At 66.9% G+C, this 12,959-nt stretch overlaps 1 protein-coding gene across 2 annotated transcripts; it reads right to left on the bottom strand.

Moving 5' to 3' along the window:
- Positions 1–2,217: 2,217 nt before the first annotated feature.
- On the bottom strand, positions 2,218–11,709 carry EFNA3 (ephrin A3). 2 transcript variants are annotated; one of them, XM_085082244.1, is made up of 5 exons: positions 11,504–11,709; positions 4,063–4,352; positions 3,370–3,435; positions 3,148–3,225; positions 2,218–3,018 (listed from the first exon to the last, which is right to left on the bottom strand). In XM_085082244.1, exons 1-5 carry the CDS (start codon positions 11,614–11,616, stop codon positions 2,897–2,899), a joined length of 669 nt encoding a protein of 222 aa, XP_084938370.1. In that variant the 5' UTR covers positions 11,617–11,709; the 3' UTR covers positions 2,218–2,896. The 2 variants fall into 2 exon arrangements, with proteins under 2 accessions (XP_084938370.1, XP_084938371.1); XM_085082245.1 differs by lacking the exon at positions 3,148–3,225.
- Between the last annotated feature and the right edge of the window lie 1,250 nt (positions 11,710–12,959).

Genomic DNA, 12,959 nt, shown 5'->3' with positions numbered 1-12,959 from the left:
AGCTGGGGCTAGATGTGGCCTATTACCTCCCTTGGGACACAATGGTGCGGCACAGGGTGGGCAACACTCTGGGCAGAGTGGGTGCCCAACCCACAGTGGCACCGGGGGTGCCAGCGGTGATGTGCACATGGTGCACATGGTCATGGCCACGGCACCTGGAAGCAGGTAACAATGGGCTGGGATCAGTGCCCATGATGGCAGGACAAAGGTGAAGCCATTTCACGCTGTAAACATTACTGGTGCTCTGTGTGGGGCAGGTGGGGCCGGCCAGAGGCCACCGAACTCGTGACAAGGTGTTTATGGTTTCTCTGCTGGGGACACCCAGAAGTGCCCCAGCCCTTGCCTGGGCTGACGTCACCGGTGTGAGGCTGGGGAAGGAAGAGGAGCCGTCCAGTTTGTGGCCGGGAGCGAAGGCCGTGGTGACGTGCGGTGCCAGCTGCGTGCAGCCCGGCAGGTAGGCATGGCCTGATGCCAGCCTGGTGGGGGCAGAGCTGCAGCCTGAGGGCTGTCCAGCCATGCCAGGACCTCACGCCTTTGGCCAGAGAGCCCTGACTGGGCAAGGGAGCTGCCCTGAGGTAAGGCAGGGCGTCGTGCCACATGGCTGATCCTGGCACACATCCCCTGCCTGGATCTGCTGCCAAGGCTGTGGAACACTGAAGTACCCAAGGGGCACCCAAACCTCAGCACTGGGGTTCCAACAAAGGCCCCCCACTTATCTTGGCTCGGCTTGGGAATCTCCTCTGCCAGTACCCCAGAAGACTCCTGGAGGGTCTAGGCTGTCCCGATGTGCCCAGCCCTAGGGCACGAAGCAGAGCCAAGCCAGGTGGCTGGTTTCACTGAGCCATCAGTGGTGCCATGCATGCACAAGGAGCAGTGCCAGGGTCGAGGCAAGTGGCAGGAGGGATCCTCCAGGCAGAGCTCTCCGTGCCAGGGCGATGACTCCAGCTCTTGCAGCCCCCCAGGGCACTGGCCAGCTGAGCTGTGCCAGGCTCACTGTGCCACGTGCCACCAGCATGGCACCACACTGGGACAGGGGCTGTGGCCAGTCCCTGGCAATCAGAACCTGGCCGGATACGGCCCTTGGCAGTGGCGGTGCTGCTGCCCCAGCAACACCATGCCCACCCTGTCCTGGGTCAGCAGACATCTGCCAGCGGCACCCCAAGGTCCCGGGAGGGGGTCCATGGCAGGGACCTCAGCCCCATGTCGGGCCAGGCCTGTCGGAGCGCGGGGGGAACGTGGGGAACCCGGCGCCTGCTGGGAGCGCTCCCGGGACCCGTCTGACGGGTTCGTCGGCTCTTCCCGCACCCGGACAAGCCTGGGCCGGCGGGACACCCAGCCACCGCCCAGCAGCGCCTGCTGAGTGGGGGAGAGCGGCTGCCCTGCCGCCACGGCTGCGCAGACCCTCTTCCCCTGCAATCCACACCGGGAGCGGGGCCGCAGCTCCTCATCCCATGCTGCCCTTTGGGGACAGTGGCTGTCCCCTCCCTGGGGGCACTGGGACCCCCAACCCCTGTGGGTGCAGGGTAAGGAGCCCACGGCTACTCCCCTCTGCCTGTGGGGGCTGTGGAGGTCTGGGTGCCTCAGCAACACCCCCCTTGGATCTGACCCCATCTCCAGGTGCAACCCAGCCCCCTCCCCCATCCCCTTGGCTGGAGGCACTGGGGGGAGAGATGAGGGCGTCCCCCTCCCGCAGGAGCCGCCAGCGTGTGCCAGATCCCCCCAAAACAGGCAGGAGTCAGCATGCCCGGCAGAGCTAGACGCGCCGGGGGGGTGATGCCAGAGTTCCCATGGGGCTGCCAGCACCCCATGTCTGCTCACTCTGTGCAGCTGGTGAGGATGGCAAGGAATGCTCTCCTGACCCTGCTGCTCCCAAACGCCACTCCAGCACCCCCAGGGCTGCGTGCCAAGGGCCCCCCGCGCTGCCCTTACCTGCAGGCGCTCCTGTTGTCCATGCTGCATTCCAGTGGGAAGCACCGGGTCCCTGCCAGATGCTCCGTGTCAGCGCTGGGGGGTCGATGGGAAGCAGAGCCAGCGGTGGGGAGCACCCTGCATCCCCCTGCCACTGGCACCGAGCCCGTGGCTGGAGCTGTTGTGCCTGACAAGGCGGGTGGCATGATGGAGGTCAGCCCTGTCCTGAACCCCTGTCCCGGCAGAAGCCCCCCGGGGGCCAAGAGCCCCTCCGAGGGCAGGAAGCGCTGCACGCCACCGCGACAGGGGTCCGTTTTTTTCTCCTTTTATTATTTTTTTTAATAGACTAAGAGCAGAATATGAAAATCACCAGCCAAAGCACTTGAAAAAAAGGTCGAGAATGGTTTTTTTTGTTTGTTTTGTTTTGTTTTTCCCCAAAAAGTGTCTGTGCGTTTGCATAGGTCGGGTCTTCACGGAAGACGAGGAAAATCCAACACGTTCGACTATGTACAAGCCAGCCCGGGGCCGGCGCCGCTGCCTATGGTACAGTATAGATATATCTCTGTAGTCGCTCTCTGTACAGTATGTATAGATCTATATGGGTATGTACAGACTGCCCGGCCCCGGGGGGTCCCTGCTTTCACCGGGCTCCCCCGCCTAGCGCTGCTCCCCAGCCACGGGGCAGCCACGGGGCACCGGGGGGGCTGCGGGCAGAACCCCGCGCCCCAGGACGGTGTCGGCGGGAGGTGCAGTGCACCCAGCCGCATCCCTGCGGACTTGGCCGCATCCGCTGGCGAGATGGGAGGCGAGTCCAGCCGGACCGGTGCGTGCCATGATCCCTGCCCCGCGGGGCAGCTCTGCAGGCGGCTCTCCGGGCAGGGGGTGGTGGTCCCGCGGTGGTTCCCCGCTGGCTCTCACGAGGGGCAGCAGGTCGGGGGGGCCGCACTCGGCAGAGCGGCGCTGGCCGGGCCCCCGCGGGCGCCGGGAGCTACGAGGCCAACAGCGTCATGAGGAAGAGCGCGGCGGCCACCGCCAGGGGCAAGTGTTCCCGCTTGGGGCTGGTGCCGCTGATGCTCTTCTCCAGCTTCGGCATCTCCGGGTTGAAGTTTTCTGTGGGAAAGAGTGAAACGGTGAGGGAGGCGGCGGGCCGGGCCCGACCCCCCACCCCGTAGCTGGGGCTGCCCTAGGGGCGGCGGCGGGGACACGGCGCTGCGGGGCTGGGGGCTGTGCCTGACTCACCCAGGTCCTCGATCTTCACCTCGGGCCGCAGGGTGAACTGGGGCAGGGTGGGCGCCAGCTTCTCCCCGGAGTGCGACGCTGTGGAGGGAGAGAGGGGACGGGGGTCACACTCCCTGCATGTCCTTGCACCGCAGCCCCGCCCAGGAAGGATGGGGGGCCCGCCGGCCGGCCACGCAGCCCCCGCTCGCCCGCAGCCCCTGGGGTGGGCACGGGGGTACTTACTGGAGGCGCAGCAGACGAACACCTTCATCTTCAGGCAGGCCCGGCGGTGGTTGTGTGTCGGGGTGGCTGCAAGGCAAGAGCGTGCTGGGAGGACCTCCACGGCAGTGACCCCAACCCCACACACCCCGAGGCTTGGTGGGTCTGGGCACAGGAGGGTCTGCTCCTGCCCAGGGGTGTGCTCCAGGCTGGGGGAATGAAACAGCACCCCAAATTCTGCACCTGCACCCAAATCCTGCACCAATGCCCTGTACTAGCACCCCAGTCCTGAACCAGGAGCCCCAGCATCCCAACCAGGCACCAGTATCTGGCACCAACACCGCAATCCTGCAGCAGCAGCCCCTGAACCCTGATCCTGCATCCTACATCATCAACGCCCCAGCACCCCTGTCCTCCACCAGCACCCCCCCACACCCCCATCCTGCCCCCCATCTTTCCCCGTGTCCCCATCTCTCTCTCCCCCTGCATGAAGTACACAAGCCCCCGCCCCCTCAACCCCTCCCAGAGTTCCAGATTCCCACTCTCGGGAGGGAACAGCTGACCACTTGTGAGGGGTGCAGGGGGACCAGCCAAGGATCCTCACTAGGGATGCAGAGGGGCCCAACAGGGTGGGTGGGACCAGCTGGTGTGGGACATGAGGGGAACCAGCTGGAGCTTGGGGGTGATGTGGGGGTCCCACCCCTGCGCCCCACGTACAGATGTAGTAGTACTCCTGCCCCGCGCGGAACTCGTAGCCCAGTGAGAAGGCGCTGTAGCGCTGGAACTTCTCCGAGAACTTGATGGGGCTGTGGGGCGCGTGGGGCCGGTTGCACTCCCAGCGCTTGAAGCCCTGGCTGGTGTTGCAGGTGCGGTACCCCTCCGCGTTCACCATGTACAGCACGTACTGCTCCAGCCGGTGCTCGGGCACCGAGGCGTTGTAGTGCGGGCAGTAGATGTCCAGGTAATCGTTGACATTCACCTGCACCGTGTAGCCCTCCCGCCGCAGGCTGCAAGGGAAAGCAGCGACGGGAGGTCAGCGGCAAGCCCTGCACCTCCCCAAACACTGTTCCCTACTCCAAGGGTACCCCGAAGCTGGATGAGGAGCAGGTTGCAGAGTGGGTACCCCCTGTTCAACCTCTGCCTGGAGCTCCCGGGCAGAGCTGAGGGTCACGGGACCCTCAGCCCCACGGACCCGTGGAGTAGAATCACCATCCTGGAGGGCACGGGTGGACCGGGGTGGCGGAGAGGCGCTGCTGGGGACAGGTGTCAAGCAGGTGTGCCCAGGTGGGATGGGCAAGAGCACGGGCACACTACACGGCGCTGCGGGGTCTGCCGGCAGCTTGCCAACAGCCTCAGGGAGGAGTCGGACACAGCAGGACGGACAGACAAACCCAGAAGGGCATCCACAGACACCAGGGTCTCCACAGGACACAGTCCCTGGGTGTGCGGGGGACCCCGGCATTCCCTGGCATTCCCCGGCATTCTCTATTTCCAGCAACCTGGAGCCGACCCACCGCTGCCGCCCACCATGGCCCTGGCACGCGCCGCAGCTCGGAGCCAGGATTTCTCACCCTGCTCTGGCTAATCCCGTTAGTTCGTTAATGCCGTAAAGGGTGGCCCTGGGGGAGCCTCATTTACATTGATTAGGAGCAGCAATCCCCTCAGATCCACTCAGGAGAGGCTCCGCTGGCTCCTAATCCGCGCCCGACGGAAATCCCGGCCGCGGTAATCCTCGCCGCCGCGCTGACCCGCTGCTCCTGCCAATTAATTACCACCCGGCGCTGGCTCGGCACCGAGTCGCCACGGCAGCACCGGACCCTGACCGGACCACGCTCGGCCGCCCTCTTCAGCGCTGCCTCGGGGGCACCCTCGCCCGTATTCCGCAGGACATAGACGGCAGCATCCCGGCGCACGTGGCCGAGCTCCCCTGTGGATCTCCAGCTCACGGCGCAACGCCCTGGATCACGGCCCTTTTCCCACTCTCGGCGCAAACCCCAGTTCGTGAGCCCCCAGCGCATCACTCCGGGTCCCCTTGGCCTTGGGGGATCCTGTCACCCCTCCTGGAAAAGAGAGGCTTCCCGGGTCTCCCCGGCAGGGCTGGGCAGGCAGCGGGCAGGGCTGCGCGTGCAGACGCCCCACCCTGCACCATCGCCCCCGGCGCTGTTTGGGGAGCCCCGGCACGCTGCCAGCGCCCGCGGCACCCGGAGCCGAGTGTCGGAGACACAACCATAGCGGAACGCGATGTCGGGCGGTAAAGGGGGGCCCCAGAAGCACCGCTTCCGGCACCGGGGGGCAACAGGGGGGCTGACGGCAGAACTCATCACCCGTGGGACAGGGAGCGCAGCCCCACGCGGCCCCTCCCTCGCTGCGCAGCCGCTATTCCGCAGCCCATCCCGGCACCCGCCGGCAACTGCTCCGCCGGGAAGGTGCTGAGGCAGCCACCCTTGCTGAGCGGGCGCCGGGACCTTTCATCTTCCCCCTTTGATGTGGTGGGAAGGGGGGCGGGGGGGAGAAAAAGGCTTGTTATTAAAGAAATGGCCCCAAGGAGAAAATCGCAATTAAATCCACGCGGGACGCAGGGCTGGGACGCCGGCGTACCCCAATACCAGCTGCCCCACACTGGGGCGGGAACTGGCAGCTGGGGCTCCCCGCGACCGGGCTGTGCCATGCGACAGGGGGACCAGAGGAAGCTTCGGATTTGACGCCCTGTCCTGGGGTGCTGGGGAGAGGTAACACCCCCCCCCCCATTCCCTTGTGGCACCAAGCGCCGAGGCACAGTCCCCTGGAACCCCACGCTGGGGCTCGTTAAGGCACGGCTCATTAAGAAGTGTGGCTGCTGATAAACAGCCTCACTAACGAGGCGCCAAAGTCTCCCCAGGGCTGGGGGACACCAGCACCCACGGCAGGGGACAGAAGCCCCAGGTGGAGTGGCAAGGGCCCCATGGTAGTGAATCCCACGGACATTGCCACCTGCCACGACATGCCGGGAACCCACAGGCATCATCATAAACTGGGAGAGGCTGGGGAATGGCCCCACAGGGGAGAGCCACAGGGACACCACAGCCCGAGGCTCGTTCAGGGGACCCCGGTAGCAGCTTTGGCCACAACACTGTGTCTCTGCCATGCTTGGCTCCTGCACAGTCACTGCAGGGCAGCACCTCACAAACCCGGCAGCCCCACCAGTGCCATGGCCCAAGTGGCCCAAGATATGCTGACAGCACCATCCCGGGAGCCCATAGGCCTTGTTTTGGGGTGGAAGGTGAAGAACAGGCACTGAGCAAGGGACTCTGCCTCCTTTCTCACCAGCACCCACCCCAGAGCAGGCATGGACTGCCTGGTCCCTGCCAACTCCACAACTACTGGGAAGCAACAGCAACCTGGGTCGGGATGGACCCTCGATATCCCAGGCTCCAGCAGCCATGGCATGGCCAGTGGGGATGGTGGGCTCTGGCAGTGCCCAAAGGGTTAAGTGCGGGAGGAGAACGGGCAGCATCACTTCTGCACGACTGCGTTTGTAGAGCAGGGCTTGACGAGGCAGTGGTACCTTCCAGCAGCCTGTCATGCTGGGCAGATGGATGTCCCCTGGCAGCACTGGCCTCGGGCTCAGCGCCCACCGGACCTGCACCGGAGTGACCCTGGTGGGACCCTGGCTACCTGGCATGCCGCAACCACCGGTGAGCTGGGCGGCCGCTCCACTCCGCTCCCATCTGCTGCCATAAATCCGGGCTGCGTGCCGCACACTGGCTCCCGCACTGCTGGGGAGCGCCTGGTGCACTGCAGCACGCCCCGGCAGCAGTGGCACGGCGGGGACCAGACCCCTGTCTGGACCCCCACACTGCGGAGCCTCATTCCCGTGATGCTGGAGAGGCCTGGAGGGTGGCAGGGCCAGAGTTGGGCTCAGCACCCCACATTGGTGGTGCCAGTGGCGAGGAGAAGGGCAATGCGGGATGTCCTCGACGTGGTGACGGCACGGTGTCCCCCGGCACTGGACACCCCCCAGCACAGCCGGGCTCTTTGTTTGGCTTCAGCAGCTTCGTCCTTTTGGCGCATCCGGGGCCCATCGATCACCCAGGGAACAAAAAAGTGCCATTGATTTACGAGTTCCCTTCCCATCACCCCGCACCACAGCGAGAGGCAAAGGCGCATCGACCACTGTGGCTGGTCCACCCCGACGCACGGAGGGACAGACAGACCGACCCTCCGCCTGCGCCCACCACTCCGTCGCGGGGAAGATGGGGGGCTCAGCGCGGCCCCCCCGTGCCAGCCCTCCCCACGCAGCCAGCGCTGCACAGTCACGGCGCCCAGACGGCCACGCACACGCGCGCTGGCTCGGCAGACAGCGCCTGCGACGCAGCCCACGCACGCGGGTGGCACCGAGCCACAGCACAGCCCCCCCGGCCTCGCCTGGCGCAGCCGCAAGGCGCGGGCGCTAACGGCATCGCCGGCACACGGTGTCCCCGGGGCCACCTCCCTGCGTGGGGAACTGGGGCTCTGGGAGGGGAAGGCGGGGGCTGCTCCCCAAGTGGAGGGACCGCAGTGCCACCGGGCAGCACCGGGGTGAGAGGCACAGCCCTCCCCAAACACCCCGGGACTCCAGCAGCACCCTACAGGTGCCCCCGACAGCCCCGTCACTATCGACGGCCATGCAATCCCTGTAATCCCGGCTAAAGCCGGCACCTTCCCGTGTTGCTAACAAGATCAATGAGGTTTCTAATTGGGTTTTAATTAAACCATCAATCTGCAACCGGTGACTCAATTACCAGCCCGGGCAGGAGCAGGTGGCCCCGGCCCTGTTGCACCCCGACACCGCGGCCGCTTCTCCCACGGGAACGCCGGCCGCGCTGCCGGGGCTCGGTGCCGCCCAGCACCGTGACTCACGGGGCACGGCACACTCTGCCCATGGGCACCCGCTCCTGCCAGCGCCGCGGTGAGCACCCGTCCATGGGTGGGTGGCTGGGGTCTCTGGGTGCCCTGGGGACCAGCCTGGAGGGCAGAGCCAGCGGGTGGGGGGTGTCTGAGCCCCCCAGCCAGCCTGGGGCCGCCGGAGGTGGTGTTGTCGTCACTGTCCCTACGTCCAGCCCCACAACTGGGCACGGAACTGCTTCTGCTTGGGCACAACTACCCCGCATCCCACAGCACCTCCCACTGGATGCTCCTGGACCCGCTGGTCCCTCCTGCTGTGGGTGACCCCATCCTCAGCCCTGCAGATGCCAGCAGATGGGATCGGGGGATCCAGCCAGGCACAGCCCCAGTGTTGGGGTCTGGCTGCTGCTGCAGACAAGCCTGGGCCCCCCCAGGCCTGCTCTGCAGGGATGTGGTTCCTCTCCTGGTTGAGATGCTCCCCAGTGAGTCTGCTCCATGCTGGGGCTTTCCAGTGGCTGCTCCAGCCCTCTCTAGAGCCCACTCCAACCCTCTCCAGAGCCCACTCCAGCCCTCACTGCCTGCGACAGTCTCAGCCAGATAAAAGCCACATTGAAGAGGTGAGCGTGGCAGTGGAGCTGGCACTGGGGGGGCTGCATGAGCTGGAGGTCTGCACTCAGGCGGGTTCTGTCCCCGCACCACAGCCAGGCACCTGCACCCTGTATACCCCCATCTTGCAGCACATCCCACTCTGCCCCCTCCATGGCACCCAATGCCCTCAGTATGAGCACCCTCAATCCCCACACTGGGGTAAGTGGCACACCTCAGCCTGATCTGGGGTGCTCCTTGGGGTGCAGCAGTGTCGAGGGTGCTGGCCATGTCTGTGTCCGTGAACAGGGACAAATCACTGCCCCCATCTCAGCATCTGGAATATCCAGCAGGGAGGAAGCATCTACTAGCACCAGCAAGGCAGGGCCCAGCTCAGCTAGGGACACCTAGGGAACACCTGGCCTAGCTCTATGGGTCACCCCAGGGTTACAGGCCACCCAAGACCCAGTGCTGGGTGGACGTGACTGTCCTACACCTTTGTCTCACACCACCAGGCCCATTCCTGGCAGGGCTGGGAAGTGGAGGGTGGGGACCAGTCAAGGGTCATCCCACACCCCCAGTGCTCACTGGCTGCCACCAGTGCAAGCGACGGGACAGGCTGATGGAATGCACAGCTGGACCAACAACCAGGCCGAGCAGGAGCAGGATCCGAGGATCCCACCTTCACACCTCCCCTGGGCTTTGCTAACACATCCTGAACCTATGGCATGAGGGGTGCTCTGCCTGCTTGGTGACCCTTCCTGGCCCTCTGTCACCTCCAGCCATCCCATCCATGGCCGGGTGGCTGAGCTGCCACCAGTCCCCTACTTCCCAAGGCACCATCAGGACCATGGTGGGCTCTGTGGGTTGCTCCCTAGGTTGCCCCTTGTCCTGTCGTCCCACTGAGGGCAGCAACAGGGCACCCAGGGTCACATGGCGAGAGACACAATGAATTTGTGAGGTGCCTGGTGCAGCCCCTGAGGAGTGGCCACAGCCAGCAACCCCCTCCTCCCTGGAGAGCCCCGCAGGGCCGCGCTGGGCTTGTTTATGGCTCCACTTGCGGCAGGGTTGCTGGGATTTGCAGGCTGCGGCCCAGGGAGCCTAATTCCCCCCATAATTTATCTAATCCAGACACTTTGCCGTGCGGCTATAATTGCGTCCGAGCTGCCGCACTGCCTAACAATAAATATCAGCTCCGGAGTCCCTGGGACACGGCTCTGCCGCAGCCGCCCCCACCGCGCCGCCCATGCCCTGAGCCGGACGCTCGTGGCCGCACCAGACACGCCTGCGCAGGGGGTGCGGGCGTCTGGCTGCGACACCCCCGGCTTGGCATGGCCCGGGGACCACCGGCACCCCCTCCACCCTGTCCCTCGAGAGGTGCCAGGGCAGTGGCGGGTCACGGTCGTGATGGGGTGGGGACCCTCTGTTGTGGTGGACAAGGGCGGGGGTGGCCCCACCTGCCGACGTCGTGGCAATGTCACGGTGTGGGGACGAGGCTGGGGGTGAGGGGGTCCGGCCAGAGCAGGGGGGTGCGGGGGGATGCTGAGTGTGGCAGGGCGAGCACAGCACCTCGCCATTGTGCTACGCCTCGGCACGTCGCACACACGCACGATTTATGGGGCCCAAGCTTCCGCCTGGCGACACAATCTCAATGGCAGGGGAGGGGGCTGCCGGGGCTGCTCCCACCCTGCACAAAGGGGTGTAGGGTGGGGGGAGCCCAGGGGAGCCCCTGCACCGACGGGCACCAGGGGATGCTTTGGCTGGATGCACGTCCCCGCCACACCCCTGGGCGCTCGCACCGGCGAGGGACGGAGAGGTGGGCGATGGCAGTGGGCGCAGATCCCCGTGGAGGGGTCCACGGACATACTACAGGCACGCAGCCCCCCATTCCCGGGAAGGTCCAGCCCAGACCGTTCCCATGGCACATCCACTCTCAGGTGTGGGTGCAGGGCAGGGGCAGCCTCGGAGCAGGGTGTGAGGGAGGGGCTGTGTGTCCACGGCTACCGACCCCCGACTGCTATGCTCCCGGCGGCCGTTCCCACCCTCTTCTCGCACCCCCCACCGCCCCCGCAGCCCTGGGAGCCACCTCTGCCGCCCTGGGGGTGTCACTGCTGCCGGTCCGAGGCGCTGGGGGGCGGCAGGCACCTGTCGGGCCCCCCCTCCTCCGCCGCGCCGCCGGTGCTGCTCCCGCACCCAGACATGAGGGGGGCGCGACTGTCGTGGGGAGCGGGACCCCTGCCCGCCCCGGCGCTCCGGGAGGTGGATGCCTGAGCGAGCCGGACTCTTCCCGCTGTCCCCGGTGGGTCAGAGCTGGCGGGGGCGCTCTGCCCCCGGTGCCCACGACCCACTCGCGCCCTCACCGGGAGCCGCCGAGCCCCGCCCGGCAGCGCGGCCACGGGGACACGAACCGGCCGGGCGGCTGCCCCTTCTCGCCGCAGCGATCCCAGCCTTCACGGGCAGGGCGAGTGGCACCGGGGGCACCGGTGCCCGGGGCCCGGCAGCCCCGCCCGCACGAAGGCGCCGCGCGGAGACTGGCACCGGGGGTCCCGCAGTCCCGGTATCACCCGCCGCCCCCCGCGCATCCTTCAGCGCGATCCCCGCCGTGTCCCCGCCGCGTCCTTCCCGGCGACGCCCCCCGCCCCGCGTGGCCCCGGGGACACCCCCCCACCCGCCTCCCGGTGCGGGTCCCGGCGCCCCCGCCCGCACTCACTGCGGGTTGGAGCTGTTCCAGTGCACGGCGTGCCGGTTGCCCAGAGCCCCCGGCGGCCCCCGGCCCGGTAGCAGCAGCAGCAGCGGGAGCAGGGGCAGGAGCCCAGCCGCCATCCTGCCGCCGCCCGAGCCCGCCGCGATCCCGGGGAATGGAGGGAGAAGGGAGACCGAGCCGCCCGCGCCCCGCGGCCCCGGCGCCCAGCTCCGCCCCGCGCGCGCCCGCCGCCGCCGCGCCCCCGCGCGCGCTCCCGCCGCCGCCGCCCCGGGCCCGCCCGCCACGGCACCGATTCGGCACCGGCACCAGGCTCGGGCTGCGGGTCCCCGCGGGTGGAGACACCACGGACGGGTCCCAGGAGGATCAGGTGCCACTGGGATATCACCAGGACACCCATGAGTGGGGGCACCTGTGCCGTGTCCTGCAGACACTGAGGTCTCACTGGGACCCCCGTGGGTGGGGATATCTCTGTCAGGTTCCACTGACGCTAGGGTCTCACTGGGACCCCTGGGGTGGGGGCACCCCTGCCTGTCCTGCCGGGATCAGGTGCCACTGGGATCTCACCAGGACAGCCACTGGTGGGGGCATCAGAGCCAGGTCCCACTAATATTGGGGTCTTCCTGGCTGGGCCCCTGCAGGTCTGTGTTGCTGAGGGAGCTGTGGGTGGGGGCTTAGCGCCCCAGAGGGTCCTCAGGCTGCTGCTGCCACTGCCGCCATTGCCATGGAGGTCATACATATTCGCAGAGGCATTTGGCCGCCCTGGAGGCACAGGAGAGAGTGGGAGGGTGTGTGCCCCTGTGCCAGGACTGCCCAGGTATCAAGGAACACAGATGCAAGCGCCGGGTTCTGCTGCCTGCCCTGACCTCCCTCAAGGAGCCAGCATTTGGCCAAGTGCCCACCCACAGGGCCAGGCCCTTATTCTTCCCACATCCAGAGGGTTCGTGGGGTGGAGGTCCCTGGAGGGAGCCACGGGGGCTGTGGGTGCTCCCCTGGGTGCTGCTTCCCGCCGTCCATGTGGGGATTGAGCTGGGTGCCAGCTTCCACCACCCGTCCCTTGCGAGATCCCCTAGCAACTGCCGTGCAGCACCACCCGGCAGAGCCAAATGCCAGGTGATCAGCACCCCAGCACACGTGTTCACACACGAGCACGCTCGCACCGGCACGGGCACACGCAGCTCACCGGGCACACGCAGCTCACCCCCAGCTCCCACACGGGGCCGCGCCGAGTGCGTGCGCGTCACCAGCACTGGCCTGGCGGCCTCTGCTCTGGCAGTGCTGGCGTCGTGCATCACCTGGAGCTTTGGCAGCCTGAGGAGATTGTGAATGAAACCAGGAGGTTCCCGAAACCGTGGCTGGGCTTGCTGAGCCGGCCTGGGCTGCTCCTGCCAGGAGCTATCTCGCTAGCATGGTGAGCGTGGCCAGGGTGGTGCGGTGCTGGATGTCATATCCCCAAGTCCCCACT

The sequence above is a fragment of the Lichenostomus cassidix genome, chromosome 25, assembly GCF_008360975.1.
Source record: "Lichenostomus cassidix isolate B80296 chromosome 25, HeHo_3.0, whole genome shotgun sequence".
Lineage (NCBI taxonomy): Eukaryota > Metazoa > Chordata > Aves > Passeriformes > Meliphagidae > Lichenostomus > Lichenostomus cassidix.
This window is presented reverse-complemented; position numbering and strand designations above follow the sequence as displayed.

What these genes read in the sequence shown, in the direction of transcription:
- EFNA3 (XM_085082244.1), bottom strand. Translation starts at nt 11,616, where the DNA reads ATGGCGGCTGGGCTCCTGCCCCTGCTCCCGCTGCTGCTGCTGCTACCG. An exon ending in TGGAACAGCTCCAACCCGCA is followed by an intron (nt 4,353 to 11,503) that starts GTGAGTGCGGGC and finishes TTTCCCTTGCAG; the next exon opens with CCTGCGGCGGGAGGGCTACA. An exon ending in GTTCGTCTGCTGCGCCTCCA is followed by an intron (nt 3,226 to 3,369) that starts GTAAGTACCCCC and finishes CTCCCTCCACAG; the next exon opens with CGTCGCACTCCGGGGAGAAG.